Source organism: Rana temporaria, chromosome 1 (assembly GCF_905171775.1).
Source record: "Rana temporaria chromosome 1, aRanTem1.1, whole genome shotgun sequence".
Taxonomy (NCBI): domain Eukaryota; kingdom Metazoa; phylum Chordata; class Amphibia; order Anura; family Ranidae; genus Rana; species Rana temporaria.
In genome coordinates this window covers 138,558,149-138,574,881 of record NC_053489.1, presented here as the reverse complement: position 1 = coordinate 138,574,881, position 16,733 = coordinate 138,558,149, and the positions used below count along the sequence as shown (strand labels likewise).

The 16,733-nt window shown below is 41.0% G+C and overlaps 1 protein-coding gene across 1 annotated transcript in view; it reads right to left on the bottom strand.

Moving 5' to 3' along the window:
• Positions 1-16,733, bottom strand: part of WDR36 (WD repeat domain 36) — a 90,731-nt gene that overhangs the window by 31,324 nt on the left and 42,674 nt on the right. The window contains exons 12-15 of the mRNA XM_040343300.1: positions 13,198-13,352; positions 8,826-8,940; positions 6,750-6,915; positions 4,882-4,990 (exon numbers count right to left, since the gene is read on the bottom strand). Coding sequence (XP_040199234.1) covers positions 4,882-4,990; positions 6,750-6,915; positions 8,826-8,940; positions 13,198-13,352 — 545 coding nt within the window. The remainder of the gene's footprint in view (positions 1-4,881; positions 4,991-6,749; positions 6,916-8,825; positions 8,941-13,197; positions 13,353-16,733) is intronic.

Here is a 16,733-nt window from a genome sequence, read left to right as displayed (position 1 = left end):
ATGCCTAATGAAGACTACACCCTAGGTCTTCCAGTTGTTTTGAGGTTATAGATGGTTTATTTAGACGGAATATTCTATGTAATACACTATGATGTGTAGCAATCGTTACGGGTGACGCCTGGGGGAGAACATTTAGGAGGGTTTATTACTAGCTCCAAAAGAAAAAAAAATGTCTCCACCAAAAGGCCCATCCACTATTTATTCATAAGTAACCTGCACTTTATTTAATCTATTCACTATTTATGTGAAGTTTTGTTACTTCATATCACACACGATTCATTATTTTCACGCGGAGGTGATTTATTTTAGTCGTTTAGATATATTATGAGTATGGAGTTAATTTTTTCTATGTTTATTTATCCATACGAGCTCTATAATTGTACTATACAATTAATTTTGTTTCACGTTAATATTAGATGAACATTTATGTAATTTTACACTTTAGTCTAGCTAGGACCAAGTTTAGCTCCTGGGTTTGGCAGCTATCAATCCCCTAGTGAGCTATCATTGTTTACACATTATTAAATTTTTCTTCAAAGGATGTTCCTTTGGTGGAGTTTGTCAATATTCCACTAGATGTCACCCTGGAGAGGCCCGAGCCAAGTTAAGGCTTTCATTGCTGATGACCTGCCTCCGGACGTTTTTCGTCCGTCTCTTAAGTATAGTTCCCCCTTTTTGTGAATTAATTTTCTGCTCTACACGTATACTCAGTATGAGCGGTAGTGCTTGTCCGCTGTACAGTACGAGTTCCGTCTTTTTAGTGTAATTTCGATATGTTCGGATATTAACTATGGTTGAGTATTGGCAGTTTGCCCTCAACTAAGATGGCGTCTTCAGTATCTTGCTTACACCTCATGGCGAGGTCTGAGCCCATATAACAGATGATTCACTGCAACGCCCTATCCCATTGACAACGTCCAATGACGAAACGCGTCTGGGAGGACGTGCAGTGACGTCATCACGTTCAGGAGGAAGGGCTCCGTTCATGCGTTTGCCGGCTGGCAACAAACACTTTTAAATGCTTGCTCATTTCTTTGAAAATGTGAGTAATTTTTTTATTGTCTATTTTAATTAAAAGTCCTTTGCGGAATTACACTATATTTGCCATTTTTATACATGATCGTACGTTGGTGTGCCGTCACGTCTGCTGAGCTAAGGTGTGGATTCTGATCCAGGGAGCGAGATCTCTCCCCGGCTGGGTTATAGCCGACTGCTGTTTTATGCAGCCTATCTGGTAAGCTGCTTGTATTAACTGGTGGTGGGCTCTCACGGAAGAGTGAAGTGTGCTGTGAAATCACGGTGGTGATGGGAATACTCCATGTGTAGCAGACTTATGCCTATTTTGGAAGCACTATAGACTTTCTTTCCATCGAACCAGTCCCTGCAGAGAACCAATATTATATATGGACTATTGATCATACTGAGTCCGGGTGCTATGGCGCAGCTCTAAACCCCCCTTTCTTTCCCCAATTTCTCTAGTGCATACCGCACAAGAGCTGCTGCCTCCCCAATTTATCTATAACTGTGTCTGGGTGATATGCCAACCGATCGCCATTGACCATTTGTTTTGTGACAAGCTTAATTTTTCTGTTACTATTTGAACGCAAGTCCCGCCCACGTACGTAAAAGTCGTTCAAACCACACATGCGAGGTGTCGCCGCGTGCGTTAGAGCGTGTGCGCAACAATTCTAGCACTAGACCTCCTCTAACTCTAAACTGGTAACCTGTAAAAAAAAAAATTAAAGCGTTGCCTATGGAGATTTTTAAGTAACGAAGTTAGGCACCATTCCATGAGTGTGCGCAATTTTAAAGCATGACATGTTATGTATCTATTTTACTCGGCGTAACATCTTTCATATTTTACAAAACAATTGGGCTAACTTTACTGTTTTGTTATTTTTTAATCCATGAAACCATAAAAAAAAGGGCGTTTGAAAAATTATTGCGCAAATACCGTGCAAGATAAACAAGTTGCAATGACCGCCATTTTATTCCCTAGGGTGCTAAAAAAAACATATATAATGTTTGGGGGTTCCGAGTAATTTCCTAGCAAAAGAATGTCTATTTGTACATGTAGGAGAGAAGTGCCAGAATAGGCCCTGTATGGAGGTGGGTTTTAAAGCCCGGTATTGGAGGTGGTTAAGCGAATACTTTGTTGAAGCACCTTTTGATTGTATTACAGCACTCAATCTTTTTGGGTACGAGTCGATTAGCATGGCACATATTGACTTGGCAATATTTGCCCACTCTTTGCAAAAACACTGCAAATCTGTCAGATTGCGAGGGCATCACCTGTGCACAGCCCTCTTCAGATCACCCCCCAGATTTTCAATCAGATTCAGGTCTGAGCTGTGGATGAGCCATTCCAAAACTTGAATCTTCTTCTGGTGAAGACATTCCTTTGTTGATCTGGATGCATGCTTTGGGTCGTTGTCATGCTGAAAGATGAAGTTTCTCTTCACGTTCAGATTTCTAGCAGAAGCCTGAAGGTTTTGTGCCAATATTGACTGGTATTTGGAACTGAATATACAGTAATTCCCTACCTTGACTAAGGCCCCTGTTCCAGCTGAGGAAAAACAGCGCCAAAGCATGATGCTGCCACCACTGTTCATCACGGTGGATATGGCGTTTTGGTGATGTGCAGTGATGTTTTTGCGCCAAACATATCTTTTGGAATTATGGTCAAAAAGTTCAACCTTGGTTTCATCAGACCATAAAATTTTCCCACATGCTTTTGGGAGACTTCAGATGTGATTTTGCAAAATTTAACAGGACTATGTCTGGGCTACCTTATAGCCCAGACATATGAAGAATACGGGAGATTGTTGTCGCATGTACCACACAGCCAGTACTTGCCAGAGATTATTGCAGCTCCTTTAATGTTGCTGTAGGCCTCTTGGCAGTCTCCCTGACCAGTATTCTTCTGGTCTTTTCGTCAATTTTGGAGGGATGTCCATTTCTTGGAAATGTCACTGTTGTGTCATATTTTCTCCACTTGATGACGGTCTTCACAGTGTTCCATGGTATATCTAATGCCTTGGAAATTCTTTAGTACCCTTCTCCTGACCGATACCTTTTAACAATCAGATCCCTCTAATGCTTTGGAAGCTATCTGCAGACCAGGCTTTTGATGTAGGATGCGACTAAGAAAATGTCAGGAAAGACCTACTGGAACAGCTGAACTTTATTTGGTGTTAATCAGAGGCACTTTCACATGATGGCAGGCATGTACTGACTTCCATTTAACTTGAGTTTGAATGCAATTACTTAATTCTAAACAGCTACATCCCCAGTTATAAGAGGGTGTGCACACTTATGTAACCACATTTTTTTTTTTTTTTTACAGAAAAGGCTGAGCATCCTACCCACTAGGGGGACCTGACAACATGACCAGAGGGAAGGCACAGAAAAGAACCAGAGGGGAATGATCTCACACAGATGTCAACACCAAACCTGAAGCTCTAAGAGGATGATCAATTAGAACCCATCAAAAACAGGTGGAACAAAACCATTTTTAAGCAGGGAATTAAGGCATACCAAGCTGATGTGATCAAGCCCTTTGAGAAATGGGTCCCAAGAAGATCTTGTTCCCTGATCAAAGGGGGTCATGGGGGTAAAGGCTAAGGGCATTCCCAGGTAGACTGACTGGTCTTTCTCTCTAGGGCCTGGTTTGTTTTAGGTTTTCTGTTAAGGTGGGCCACTGTCAGATTAACAGTGGGTATATATACACACCACAGTTTATCTAATTCTGTTTCAAAAGGGAACAGTTAAAACACACACACTTAGGTTGGGCCCAGGGCCTTTCAGATAGCTTTCAAACTGAATAGAGGTATACCTAGAATAGAAAGTGTAGTGGAATTTTTTTTGCTGCTGTAGAAGCTCTAAAAGACCCAACGTTGGAGACTGCAGGCTAAACTATTTAATTCAAGGTAGAGTTGCATGATTAATCATAAGAACACCTCTGATTTTCACATTTAGTTAAATGTGAAAATCAGAGCTGTTCTTTCACATTAGCAACCATGTAAGGTCAGCAAGTTTGCTGTGGCTTTTAAAATTTAACATGTAAACAGTCTGTCAAATTTACATATACTGTATTTAACCACATAAGCTCCGTTTTGTGTTGAAAATAACTTTAAATAAATAACATTTTAAGAATCGTGATTTTAATTTTTTACAAAAGAAACGCGATTCATTTTTCCCCGGAATCGTGCAGCTCTAATTCAAGGTAGTGGGTAATGAATCAACAGCTGCTGTAATAAACTCTTATAATTCTGAGGCGCCGTCTCAAAAACTCACCTAAGATAGACTATAGGGACTCTAGGTATGAGTCAGAGATAGTCACTATGACCAGTGGCCTGTCCTGTTCAAAGACCCTGGTCATTGATGACTCTGCAGGGAAAGGGGTGGGAGCATGTTTAGAGCCTCTGAGCTTAGTATATGCAAGGAATTGTGTGAATTTGGCCACAAAAATCTTTTGTGACTGCAGTAGAGGCCACTCATGATTCAGAACTTAAACACAGCCTTAAGGAGACTCCGATGATGTAGACCCCATAACCATTGGATCACTGCATTCCAGATTACAGAAGTCAGTGCCCTTATAATGTATAGAGTAAATGCCTCTGGCTCCCCTGTTGCAGTTTAATGGTCACAGCAGAAGTGTGGTGCCAAGACATTTTACAAATGATTTTTCAGGCAATTAAAAAGCCACAGGACAAGGGATATTGCCAAAAAACTTGTGATTTTTTGAATCTGGGTTAATTGAATTTTTTTTTTTACATCTGTTTATTATGAAATACTTAGTTAAAACAGAAGTAAACTATTGCAATATCAATTATTTGACAGGATTTAATTTACATTGGAGTGGATGGCATGAACTCTTACCATGTCATTTATCTTCCCATTGTGTCCAGGGAACCGTCTTACAAGTTTCCGGGTTTCAACGTCGAAAACAATAATGCTGAAGTCATCCAGAGAAATTGCCAACATTCCACTGTGAAAATTAAGAGTGCACAAAATTATAGAACATGCTAAAACAATTGTGATAATTGCTTTTCCAAATACCTTTTAAAACTATATCTACTATTTTTAACACTTTAAGCGTCATATAGCCCTGGTTCACATTGATGCCAAGGTCAGCGCAATTTCAGCTGCTACTTCATAGACATCTGTGTGGCTTCATGCATAGATGTCTATTGAAATCGCACCTGAAAATCAGCAAAAGTAGTGCAGGAACTACTTTTGCAAATTGCTGTGGCACCGCAAAATCGGTGTCGCACAGATTGAAACGGTGTCATTACCTCCAATAGACTGCGACTTGTCATGCGATTTGATCTCTCAAATCGCATGACAAATCGCTCCAATGTGAACCTAGGCTAAAGTAAATCTAAAAGGCAATTTAGATTTTAGAGAGAGTGGAAAGGGATTAAAAACACCCATTAAGTTTTTATTTCTGACTGTGCCATCCGTTAGAGATATTCACCCTATCTGTCCCGTTTTCCATTATTATGAAAGTGAACGCAAAAAAAAAAAAGAAAAAAAAAAAAAAAAAAGTATCGGCAAAAAAAGTAAGAGGGGAAATTTTCTAATGGTTACACTAGTTTGGGTGACCTGGGGGCAAAGGATTATTTGCAGGGATTTCCTCTCACTTCCTGTTTTGGCTTTGGGACAGAAGCAAAGCCAAAAATCTTAAATGGGACACATATGGCATATTGACCACCATTGATTCCCCCAGTTGTACTCCGCCTAGTATGCATAATGCATGAATATTCTTGGCCTCCAAGTGCACAACTTAACATTTATCAACATTAAACCTCATTTGCCACTTACCCAACTAGACAGTGCATTGAGGTTGGCTTGTAAATTGGAGACTTCCTGTAAGGAAGTTATTCCACTGCATAGCTAAGTGTCATTTGCAAAGACTGAAATGTCACTTTTAATCCCAGACCCTGTATCACTTATAAAGTTATTAAAAAAGTAAGGGTCTCAGCACTGAACCTTGGTGTACACCACTGATAATAGCGACCATTCAGAGTAAGAATCATTAACCACTACTCTCTGAACACTATCTTTTAGTCAGTTTTCTAAACCTGGTGGCTAACTTAAAGAAATGGTATGCTGCGCTGCGTGAACTAATTATCAAAGTGAGTGATCAAAATTGATCACTCACTTTGATAATTAGTTCACACAGCGCAGCATACTATTTATTTTTCTTTGTTATTTATGTTTTATCTGACATTTTTTGCTGCAGCAGCATTTATTTTGCCTGTTGATTTCATTATTGTATAGAATTAATTAGCATCATTCTTCACTTATTAATTTTAGATTCACTTAGACCTGCGCAGTACATTTCCATAATAACTTAATGTCTGACCTCTGATTGCCAACAAGGGTTGTACCACCAAGTACTAAATCATGTTTTGCAAAGGGGTCAAATACTTATTTTACTCATTAAAATGCAAATCCATTTATAACTTCTTTGAAATGCGCTTTTCTGGATTTTTTGTTATTCGGTCTCTCACTGTTAAAATAAAGCTACCATTACAATTATAGACTGATCATTTCTTTGTCAGTGGGCAAACGTACAAAATCAGCAGGGGACCAAATGCCTTTTTCTCCCTCATTGTACGCTGTACATATGTAAAAGCGTTTTAGATGCCCGTATAAATGAGCCCTTACACAACACAAAATGGGTTTATAAAAACAGCATAATATTTTGCAGAAAATCTAACAAAATACACTTTTTTCTTTACCTCTCTCTATGGAGTAAAATGGCCGTTGGAGAAATGCCGAGGTCTGCGGTCTGTATTAACTCTTTTGACTTGAACTTCCAAAACTTTACCAGTTGGTCGCTGCCAGCTGTGATTGTCATCTGGTTTAAGCCATCTACAGCCACTCCCCTGACTGAGCCATCATGGGCTAAAGGCAAGACACAAACATTTATGAAATGAACTACACAAAGAAGCGAAGGAGCCAGCCGGGTATCAATCATGCATAGGCCAAAACCTAAGCAAACATTTACATGCAAAACACATGACAAGTGCATTTTTATTTTGCTTTATTTATGCAGTTTTGCTCAAACTCACTAAAAATCCAGAATTACTTACTGGTAATCTTTCTTCCATGATATTCAACCGAGAAACTGCTCCTCCCACTCAACTAGACCCTACTCACGGTATTGAGAGGGAAACTTGGCTGTCATGGAGAAGACTTCGAAACAAGACTACCAGTAACAGTAATCCTGGATTTCCCCCTTCTTGTCCATGATGGCCAAATGAGAAGTAGCGATACAAACAAAATGGACAAATTGTTTTATGGAAGCAGTAGCTTTTAGACACACACTAATGGTTCTGACAATGTCCAGGCAATGCAGAGAGACTTCCTTTGGATGCTTAGGAGCAGGGTACAATAATGGTAGAACAATGGCCTATAGAATTCTGAAACCCCCATTGGAAGGATGGAAGGTCTACAGCATTGGTAGGCAACCTTTAAGTGGAGATCTACTTTACCAAACATGGAGGAGATCAAAGATTACCGGGGTGCGCCTTTTTATTTATTTATTTTTATTTAAAAAAAAAAAAAAAAAAAAAAAAAGGTACAGACCACTTTACAAAGTAAAACAAAAATGACCCGCTCTGCTCAATGCAATTCACTCCTTACCCATATTCCTCACAATAGAGATCTCCCCTAACTTCCCTTATCCAACCAGCTTTGCAACATAGAATACACAAAATTTTGATACTGTTGGAACATACAAAGCAGTCTGACAAAGCAACAACCTAGGCCCAATGCACAGAGCTAAAAGGCTACTAGTAGCCCAATGGCTGCCCAATTGGTCAACACTCGAAGCTCATGAGGCCGAGTCCCAATCCTGAAGGGGGAGCAGTTAATGACCAAGGGAAGGGTGCATAATTCAACATAATGCTCAAGGCCAGCAAGAGAACCATTATTGCCAGAGTAATGACTCCATAGAGGTGGAAAAACTCCCCATTTTTTGTTAATGATGAAGACAGTATCTCAATGGTGTCCAGAGGAATCCAAACGACGAGGCTCGTCAATGGCAGGATCTAACCAAGTAGGGGGAACCACCTGTTCTGGAAAACCAGAGGGCAATCGGGGGGAGAATAAATCTCCGAGTAGAGAAGCCCCCTAGACACAAGGAGCAGAGTCCTTTGAGATAAGTTAGTACACCCGTACGTTGGATTTTATCCCGCATTCCCTGCACATTCTGTAGCATAAATGTAATTGCCGCCATGACGTTCATAGGTACATAGATGAGCTGGGTGTCATCTCTATCAAAGTAAGGTTGCAGAGTCATCATGAAAATAACCACACAATTCACATAAACGACAAGTACTGGTTTGCAAACATGCCAAGTAATTAACATGTGCACAACGGTGTATTCACTCTCAATACTCTGATCCAAGGCTCTAGCATTTTCCCTCCCTCCCAGCTTCTCACCTCTCCAACTTGGTGGAAGCATGCAGTACCCTGTAACCAACATATGATCCAGCTATCCTTGTTAGCTGGAGGTGCAATTATTAAAACACATATAAAATGTATTTGACTAAACGCTTGTCAAGTGCACCGTAAGAGCAAAAGGCGCATTACTATAGACTTGAATGGAAGGAGTTGACAATTTCAACTCCTCTCAGATGCGACGCGTAGCATAATTTTTTTCGCAAAACGCTAATGGAACACAAGCGACACATATATTTCAAGTATGAATAGCTCTAAAATCTTCTACATTTTGGAACAAATTGGCATTGCCCATAGCTGTGACTTTTCACTGTCACTGAAGGTAAAACACAAAACCATGAAATACTTGCCTGTGTCTTTTCCATAGTGGCCTCTGTGAATTCCAGACTGAATATTATACACATCTACATTGCCATTTGACAGGCCAATCACCACAAAATTGCCACAACTTGTTAACTCAACAGCCTGAAAGAGAAACAGACAGAGATTTAATACTCTTTGGTACATGACCGATTAGATCTCCAGATGCAATCTGTAGATTACTTGCCTTGGGCCATGTAACCCGCTACAGCAATGGGCCATGTAACACGTTAATTTGCCCCAACGACCACACAAACAGTGCCAACCCTTACCTGACAGAGCTCATTTTAACAGACAGTTTTAAAACCATTTGGAAATGTAAATGTAAAAAACAATTGCCAGGGATTGGCCCACTGCCATTACCTAACCACTATATGTTTGTCATCTGTTCTCACTGGCTTTAATCTTTGGGCTTGTTTTGGGACTAATGCACACGGACGTTTTTTGTGATGAACAAAAACGACATTTTTAAAAAAAGTCATTTAAAATGACCGTGTGTGGGGAAACCGTCGTTTTATGTCTTCTGAAAAACGACCAAAAAAAATTAAAGCATGTTTGAATTTTTTTTTTGGTCGTTTTTCAAAACGTCGTTTTTCGGGTCATTTAAAATGATAGTGTGTGGGTAAAACGACGTTTAAAACAACGTTTTTAAACCCGCGCATGCTCAGAAGCAAGTTATGACGCAAGCTTGAATGGAACAGAGTGCCGTTGTACGTGCTGAACGTAACCGCGCTTTGCTAGAGCATTTTGAAAAAACGATGGTGTGTAGGCAACGTCGTTTTTTAAAATGAAGTTTGAAAAACGTTGTTTTGTTTCCTGATAAAAATTCCTGATTTCTGCCTGCTGTACCATGTACTTGTATGACAAAGTATCCTTCTCTTTGTATTTGCTTCCTTTGTGTGAAATCTCTGGTGTACCTGTCAGCCCCTCTGCTTTCATATTACAAACTGACCACACTCAGCAGGAAAACACACCATAGTCAGTTCTCTAGCTGTGCTGGGAACTCGGCCAACGGGCAGCACAGTGGTGTAGTGGTTATCACTTTCACCTAGCAGCAAAAGGTTTGCTGGTTCGTATCCAGACCACGACACCATCTGCTTGGAGTTTGCATGTTCTCCCTGTGTCTGTGTGGGTTTCCTCCGGGTACTCCGGTTTCCTCCTACACTCCAAAGACATGCTGGTAGGGTAATTGGATCCTGGCCAAATTGGCCCAGTATATATATGTATATATGTGTGTACGACTGTGTCCCAAGCGTGTCAAGATCCTATGGGGTAAAATGACCGCACCAGCCAGGAAGACACTGGCTGCAAAAAGCACCTAGAGGTGATTCAGTTCGCATGTGTAGCGCTATACAAGTCATTCAACTCTCCTCAAATCATCAGACTTGTCCTGACACGACCCCACTGCACAGCCATTCGGGCGACATTCGGCCTGTATGCATGGTAGCTAGTCCAACAGAAGCCGGCCATTCAGCCTGCTTCTGTCGGACGAGCATACTGAAAAACAAGCAGCCGACCACCTCCCAATCAGCAGTCTCAGCCAAACGTTACACTGTAAAACCTAACTCTGGGAAACTTTAAAATTATCACTTGCAATGGAGCAAAGACTACCTGCTTGTTTTGTCCGTTTAGGAAGAAGTGTTTTCACTTACTTAATCCTCCAGTGGTGTTCTGTATTTAAGCGTACACATGTCCAATACAGGGCTAAGGACCCTGTATTGGTTTCAATGTCAGGGCTTAAGATCCCAGGAGCATGGGGGAGAGGACACTGTGGGGACTGGTCTTTCAGCATGGAAGGTTGAGCAAGTAGATCTGTGTCCCCTAGACCTAAAAACGAGTGGTTGTAAAGGCATAAGGTATTTTTATCGTAATGCATTTTCAGCATCAGGGCAAAAAAAAAAAAACTTCCGTGCTCAGCTGTCCTCCCCCATCTCAATCCAGCAATGTGCCCAAGAGCAGAAATGCCAATCTCGATCATTTCACAGGATTCAGAAGCAGCAGAGGGAGCTATTGGCTCCTGCTGCTGTCAATCAAATCCTGTAAGGTGGGAGTGGGGGCGAGCCTCACTGTTTGTCTATAGCCCTCAAAAGTGGCCTTTCTAGCAAATGGCTTGTTACGGGGACACTCAGAGGGGAAGAGGGGCCGAAAGCAGTGGAAAGGGACCCCAGAAGAGGAGGTTTGGGGCCACTATATATATATATATATATATATATATATATATATATATATATATATATATATATATATATATATATATATATATATATATATATATATATATATATATATATATATATATATATATATATATATATATATATATATATATATTATTTTTTTGATGTCACAATGTAGAGAATAAGATTTCCTATCATCTGTGCCCAGTCTTGCCACACAAGAGTTAATCCAGCTCCGAGCAATCCTCTTTTATTGTTCAGTGAAATAAAAGGACTTGCAGAGAAAAACCTGTCTAAATAAAAAGTCCTTTCCTCCCTCCTTGCTTCTAGTGACAGGTTATTTACATACGGTATCTCGTGCACTAGCTTGGACACATGCACAGCCTCTGTAAAAAGTTCCCAATTCATGGAATCCCCCTCCAGCTATCCCAGGATTGGCTGCCTGTCCTGGATGTTTATCATAATATGGGGTGTGATCCACAGTTCAGTGAGACAAAGAAATGAATGGTGCAGTAAACAGCCAGCAGAATATATGTAGACAAGTGATTAGAGGAGATGTATTTAGTCAGAGCTGGGCAGAGTAGAAGCTTGAGTGATCTTCTAGTTATTATTATTGTTATATTGCAGTGTGTGTGTGTGTGTCTGAGGTCACCTGATCACATATGAAACATTCCTATATTACCAGGATGTGTTATGTGGGGGGAGAGGTGGATTTCTCACTTTTTATACTTACACCCAGTAAGGCTGAATGAACTTAGGCTCCAATCACACTAATGCTTTTTTTGATGCATTTTGCAGAAATGAAGGGACATTTTTTAACATGGTTTCCTATGGAACATGTTCACATCAATGCTTTTTTGTGCCTCTACGTTTTTGGAAAGGGTCAGGGACTGCTGTTCAGATCACATGCGATGTCTGTGCGATGCGATTTCAGCCATACAAACTGTATGGCTGAAATGGCACCTCATTTGGACCAAACACGCACAGGGCCCTTTTTTTGGTCCACACCAGAAATCGCATGGGTGTTCACACCTATGCGATCCGATTAATGTCCAAACTGTCAGTTCGCAGTGCGATATGCGAGCTGAAATGGGGGTGTCTGTATGACACTCCCCAGCAGTTCGCAAGCCTCAAAGCATAAAGCCTACAAATGTCACCTGACTGCTCCCACCAAGGCTAGGTTTACACTGGTGCGATTCGTGAACCCTGCGAATCCACTGCAGGTTCCCACATTGCACCCGACTCACATGGCACCCGACTCACATGGCATTACATGCAAAACGCTGCTTTTTACAGGAAAAAAAGTCCCTGACCCTTTCTAAAAACGCAGAGGCACAAAAAAGCATTGATGTGAACATGTTCCATAGGAAACCATGTTAAAAAATGTCCCTGCATTTCTGCAAAATGCATAAAAAAAAGCATTAGTGTGAATGGAGCCCAAGTTCATTCAGCCTTACTGGGTAAGTATAAAAAGTGAGAAATCCACCCCTCCCCCACAGAACACATCCTGGAATGTTTCATATGTGATCAGGTGACCTCAGACACACCACATTGCAATAGAATAATAAGATCACTCAAGCCTTTACTCTGCCCAGCTCTGACTAAATACATCTCCCCTAATCACTTGTCTATGTATATTCTGCTGGCCGTTTACTGCATCATACATTTCTTTGTCTCACTGAACATCACACCCCATATTATGATAAACATCCAGGACAGGCAGCCAGTCCCGGGAGAGCTGGAGGGGAGAGGAGGTGAGGTGAGGGGGATGAGAATTGGGAACTTTTTACAGAGGCTGTGCATGTGTCCAAGCTAGTGCACGAGATATGTAAATAACCCGTCACTCAAAGCAAGAAGGGGGGAAAGGACTTTTTATATTTAGACAGGTTTTTCTCTGCAAGTCCTTTTATTTCACTGAACAATAAAAGAGGATTGCTCAGAGCTGGATTAACTATGTGTGGCAAGACTGGACACAGATGATAGGAAATCTTATTCTCTACATTGTGACATAAAAAAAAAGGATTTAAATCATTTACACGTTTCTCAGCATTGGGATTTAAAAGCAAAGTTGTCCATACTGCCATCAACACATTATACAGTACATAATACACCACTTCTAAGCATTCATTTTGCATGACTAAGGCTTTTGAATTCTTTCATTCTGACTAGAGGTGTCCATACTCACTGTTGCATAAACGTCATGTGGCTTGGTATTCTTGAGATCAGGAGGTGTTAGCTTGTATGCTCCCATAGTAGACCTTACATAATTCCAAGTGGTACACCTGAGTGAATTCTGATGACACGCAATTATTCCATCCCAGTCATTCTGTCGTGCCGTCTCTAAAACATAGAACAGTACTCTGTCATATATTATCTGTTAACAAATGACAATCATAACTGTTCCTAATAAGAGCATATATAATTTAATAGGACTTACAAATGCCTTTCTACTTAGAACTTGAGAAATCCAGCCACAAGTTGAAAATGGTCACACATTCCCCAACTATCCAAAAATATAAGCCTACATATTTAATGGGGTTGTAAAAGGTAAAAAAAAAAATCCTAAATGGCTTCCTTTACCTTAGTGCAGGTCCTCCTTCACTTACCTCATCCTTCCATTTTGCTTTTAAAAGGTCCTTATTTCTTCTGAGAAATCCTCACTTCCTGTTTCTCTGTCTAACTCCACACAGTAATGCAAGGCTTTCTCCCTGGTGTGGAGTGTCGTGCTCATCCCCTCCCTTGAAATACAGGAGAGTCAGGACGCTCTACTTTGCAGCTAGAGAAAGGAGCTATGTGTTAGTGGGTGTCCTGACTCTCCTGTAGTCCAAGGGAGGGGGCGAGCATGACACTCCACACCAGGGAGAAAGCCTCACATTACGGTGTGTAGTTAGACAGAAGAACAGGAAGTGAGGATTTCTCAAAAGAAATAAGAACATTTAAAAGCAAAAATCGAAGGATGAGGTAAGTGAAGGAGGACTGCACTAAGGTAAAGGAAGCTTTTTAGGAAAAAAATAAATTGTACCTTTACAACCCCTTTAATATATGCCAAGATGCACATTTTTGTTAGACCAAGACCAAAGCTTTAGCTCTTACTAAAGTGCAACATAACTCACAACAACGGTGCTGAATAACAGCCCGTGCAAAAGTTGCCCTTAAAAAGTGGTTGTAAACCCACTTTTTTCACTTTTACCTACAGGTAAGCCTATAATAAGGCTTACCTGTAGGTATCATGAATATCTCCTAAACCTGTATGGTTTAGGAGATATTCCCCCCGCAATGCGCCGCTGATTGCAGCGGCGCATGTGCAGGGGGGGATCCTCGGCTAAAGGACCCGCAGCCGCTGGAGCGGCGATACCCGGAAGACACGCCAGAGCAAGATGACATCTCGCTCGGCGTGAACCAGGTAAGTGTTCCTCGTTCCGAGGTAAGTATTTCATAATCAGCCAGTATGCGGTGCATGCTGGCTGATTATGCCTTTTGTCTTGCAGGTTTAAAAAAAAAAAAAAAAAGTTTATGCGGTTTACAACCGCTTTAAGACAGTGATAATGTTGGAAACTTTTTCAACAGAAGTGCAATATAAACTGGAAAAGCTTTCAAAATAAATTCCTCCCTGTATCAGGATGTCCAGCATACAAAAGAGTGGTCTGAATGCAGACTGTGGTTGAAAAAATGTATTAGAAAAACAAAAAGAGAAAAGAACCATGTGTGACATATCAGACCCCTTCTGTACTTTAGCCATCTACATAAACATAATAGTCAGTTAAGAGTCGGTTCACACAGCACAACTTCGGGGGCGACTCTGCAAGTCGTCCCGAGGACGACTTCAGAGGCGATTTGCAAAACGACTTCTGTATAGAAGTCAATGCAGGTCGCCCCGAGCCGCCCCCGAAGTCGTACAGGAACCTTGCGTCGCTCCTATTAGAACAGTTCCATTGCATTCAATGGGACGCGACTCGTCAGGCGGCTGAGCCGCCTGACGTGTCGCCCCAGTGTGAACAGAGTCCAACAGAAAAAACGAAGACAAGTTCCGATACATATGTTACAACTGATACTTTTTTTTTCTGCAAAGCACAGTCAGTATAATTCACTCCGACATTTCTCAGATTCAAGCTATTTTTTGTTGCTACATAGTTGGTGAGGTCCAACGTGTGTGTGTGTGTGTGTGTGTGTGTGTGCTTTTATGTCAGTATTACATTGTATATCCTTATATCCCTTTATGTTATGGTCCTTCAGGTGCCTATCCAATCCACATCCTTACCGCTCTTACAGCAAAGAAACCTCTAAGCAGTTTAAGGTTAAACCGCTTCTCTTCTAATTTTAGTGAACGGCCGCGTGTCTTTTTAAATTCCCTTTTCGCAGAAGTTTTTTCCCCTATTGTGGGGGTCACCAGCATGGTATTTGCACATTAAAATAATATCCCCTCTCAAGCGTCTTCTCCAGAGAGTATAAGTTCAGTGCTTGCAGTCTATACCCGTAACGGAGATCCTCCAGTCCCTTAAATAGCTTTGTTGCCCTTCTCTGGACCTTCACCAGTTCCAGCACATCCTTCCTAAGGAATAGTGCACAGAGCAGGATGGCATACTCCAGGTGCAGCTGTACCAGAGTTTTGTAGAGTTGGAGAATTATTGATTTATCTCGGAAGGATTTAATGCCCTTTTTAATACATGTCAATATTCTGTTGGCTTTGTTTGCAGCAGCTTGGCATTGCTGAGCCTATCTACTAGGACACCCAGGTCCTTTGCCATCCTAGATTCCCCCTGAGGTTCTCCCCCCAGTGTATAGATTGCATTCCTATTTTTGCCACCCAAATGCATCATTTAAACATTTTCTACATTAAACCTCATTTACCATGTAGTTGCCCACCCCATTAATTTATTCAGATTTTCTTGCAAGGTTGCCACCTCCTGCAGAGAAATAATTGCCCTGCTTAGCTCAATATCATCCGCAAATACTGAGATTGAGCCGTTTACCCCATCATCCAGGTCATTTATGAATGAATTAAATAGGATTGGTCCCAGCACAGAACCCCAGCGGACCCCACTTTCCACACCTGACCATTCTGAGTATTCCCCATTTATCGCTATCCTCTCAACTTCCCCCTGTAGCCAGGTTTCAATCCATATACTCACCCCACGTCTACGGGACTTCCTTTATCTAGATGGCAGCTCACTTCTCATAGAATATTAAAAGATTGGTTTGGCAAGAACAATTATTCATGAATCCATGCTGATTACTGCTAATGATACCATTTTCATTACTAAAATCTTGTATATAGTCCCTCATCATCCACTCCAAGAGCTTGCATGCTATTGACGTTAGGCTAACTGGTCTAATTCCCAGGGATATCTCTTGGTCCTTTTTTAAATATTGATGCTACATTGGCTTTTCTTCAATCTGCTGGTACCAGTCAGTAGACTGTTCGTAAAAATTAGGAACAGTGGTCTGGCAATTACTTGACTGAGTTCCTTAAAGACCCTTGGGTGCAAGCCATCTGGTCCCAGTGACTTATTACGTTTTTTAAGTCTATTCCTTATTCTATCCCCTGTTAGCCATGAGGGTGCTTTCTGTGATGTTTCATGAAGACCAAGGAGAAGAATAAAAATTCCATACCTTCGCCATCTTTCAAACCTTAGTAAACATTCTTTTTTGGGCCAATATGGTCTGACCTTTTTTTACTATTTATATACTTAAAGAATTTCTTGGGATTTTTTTTACTCTCCT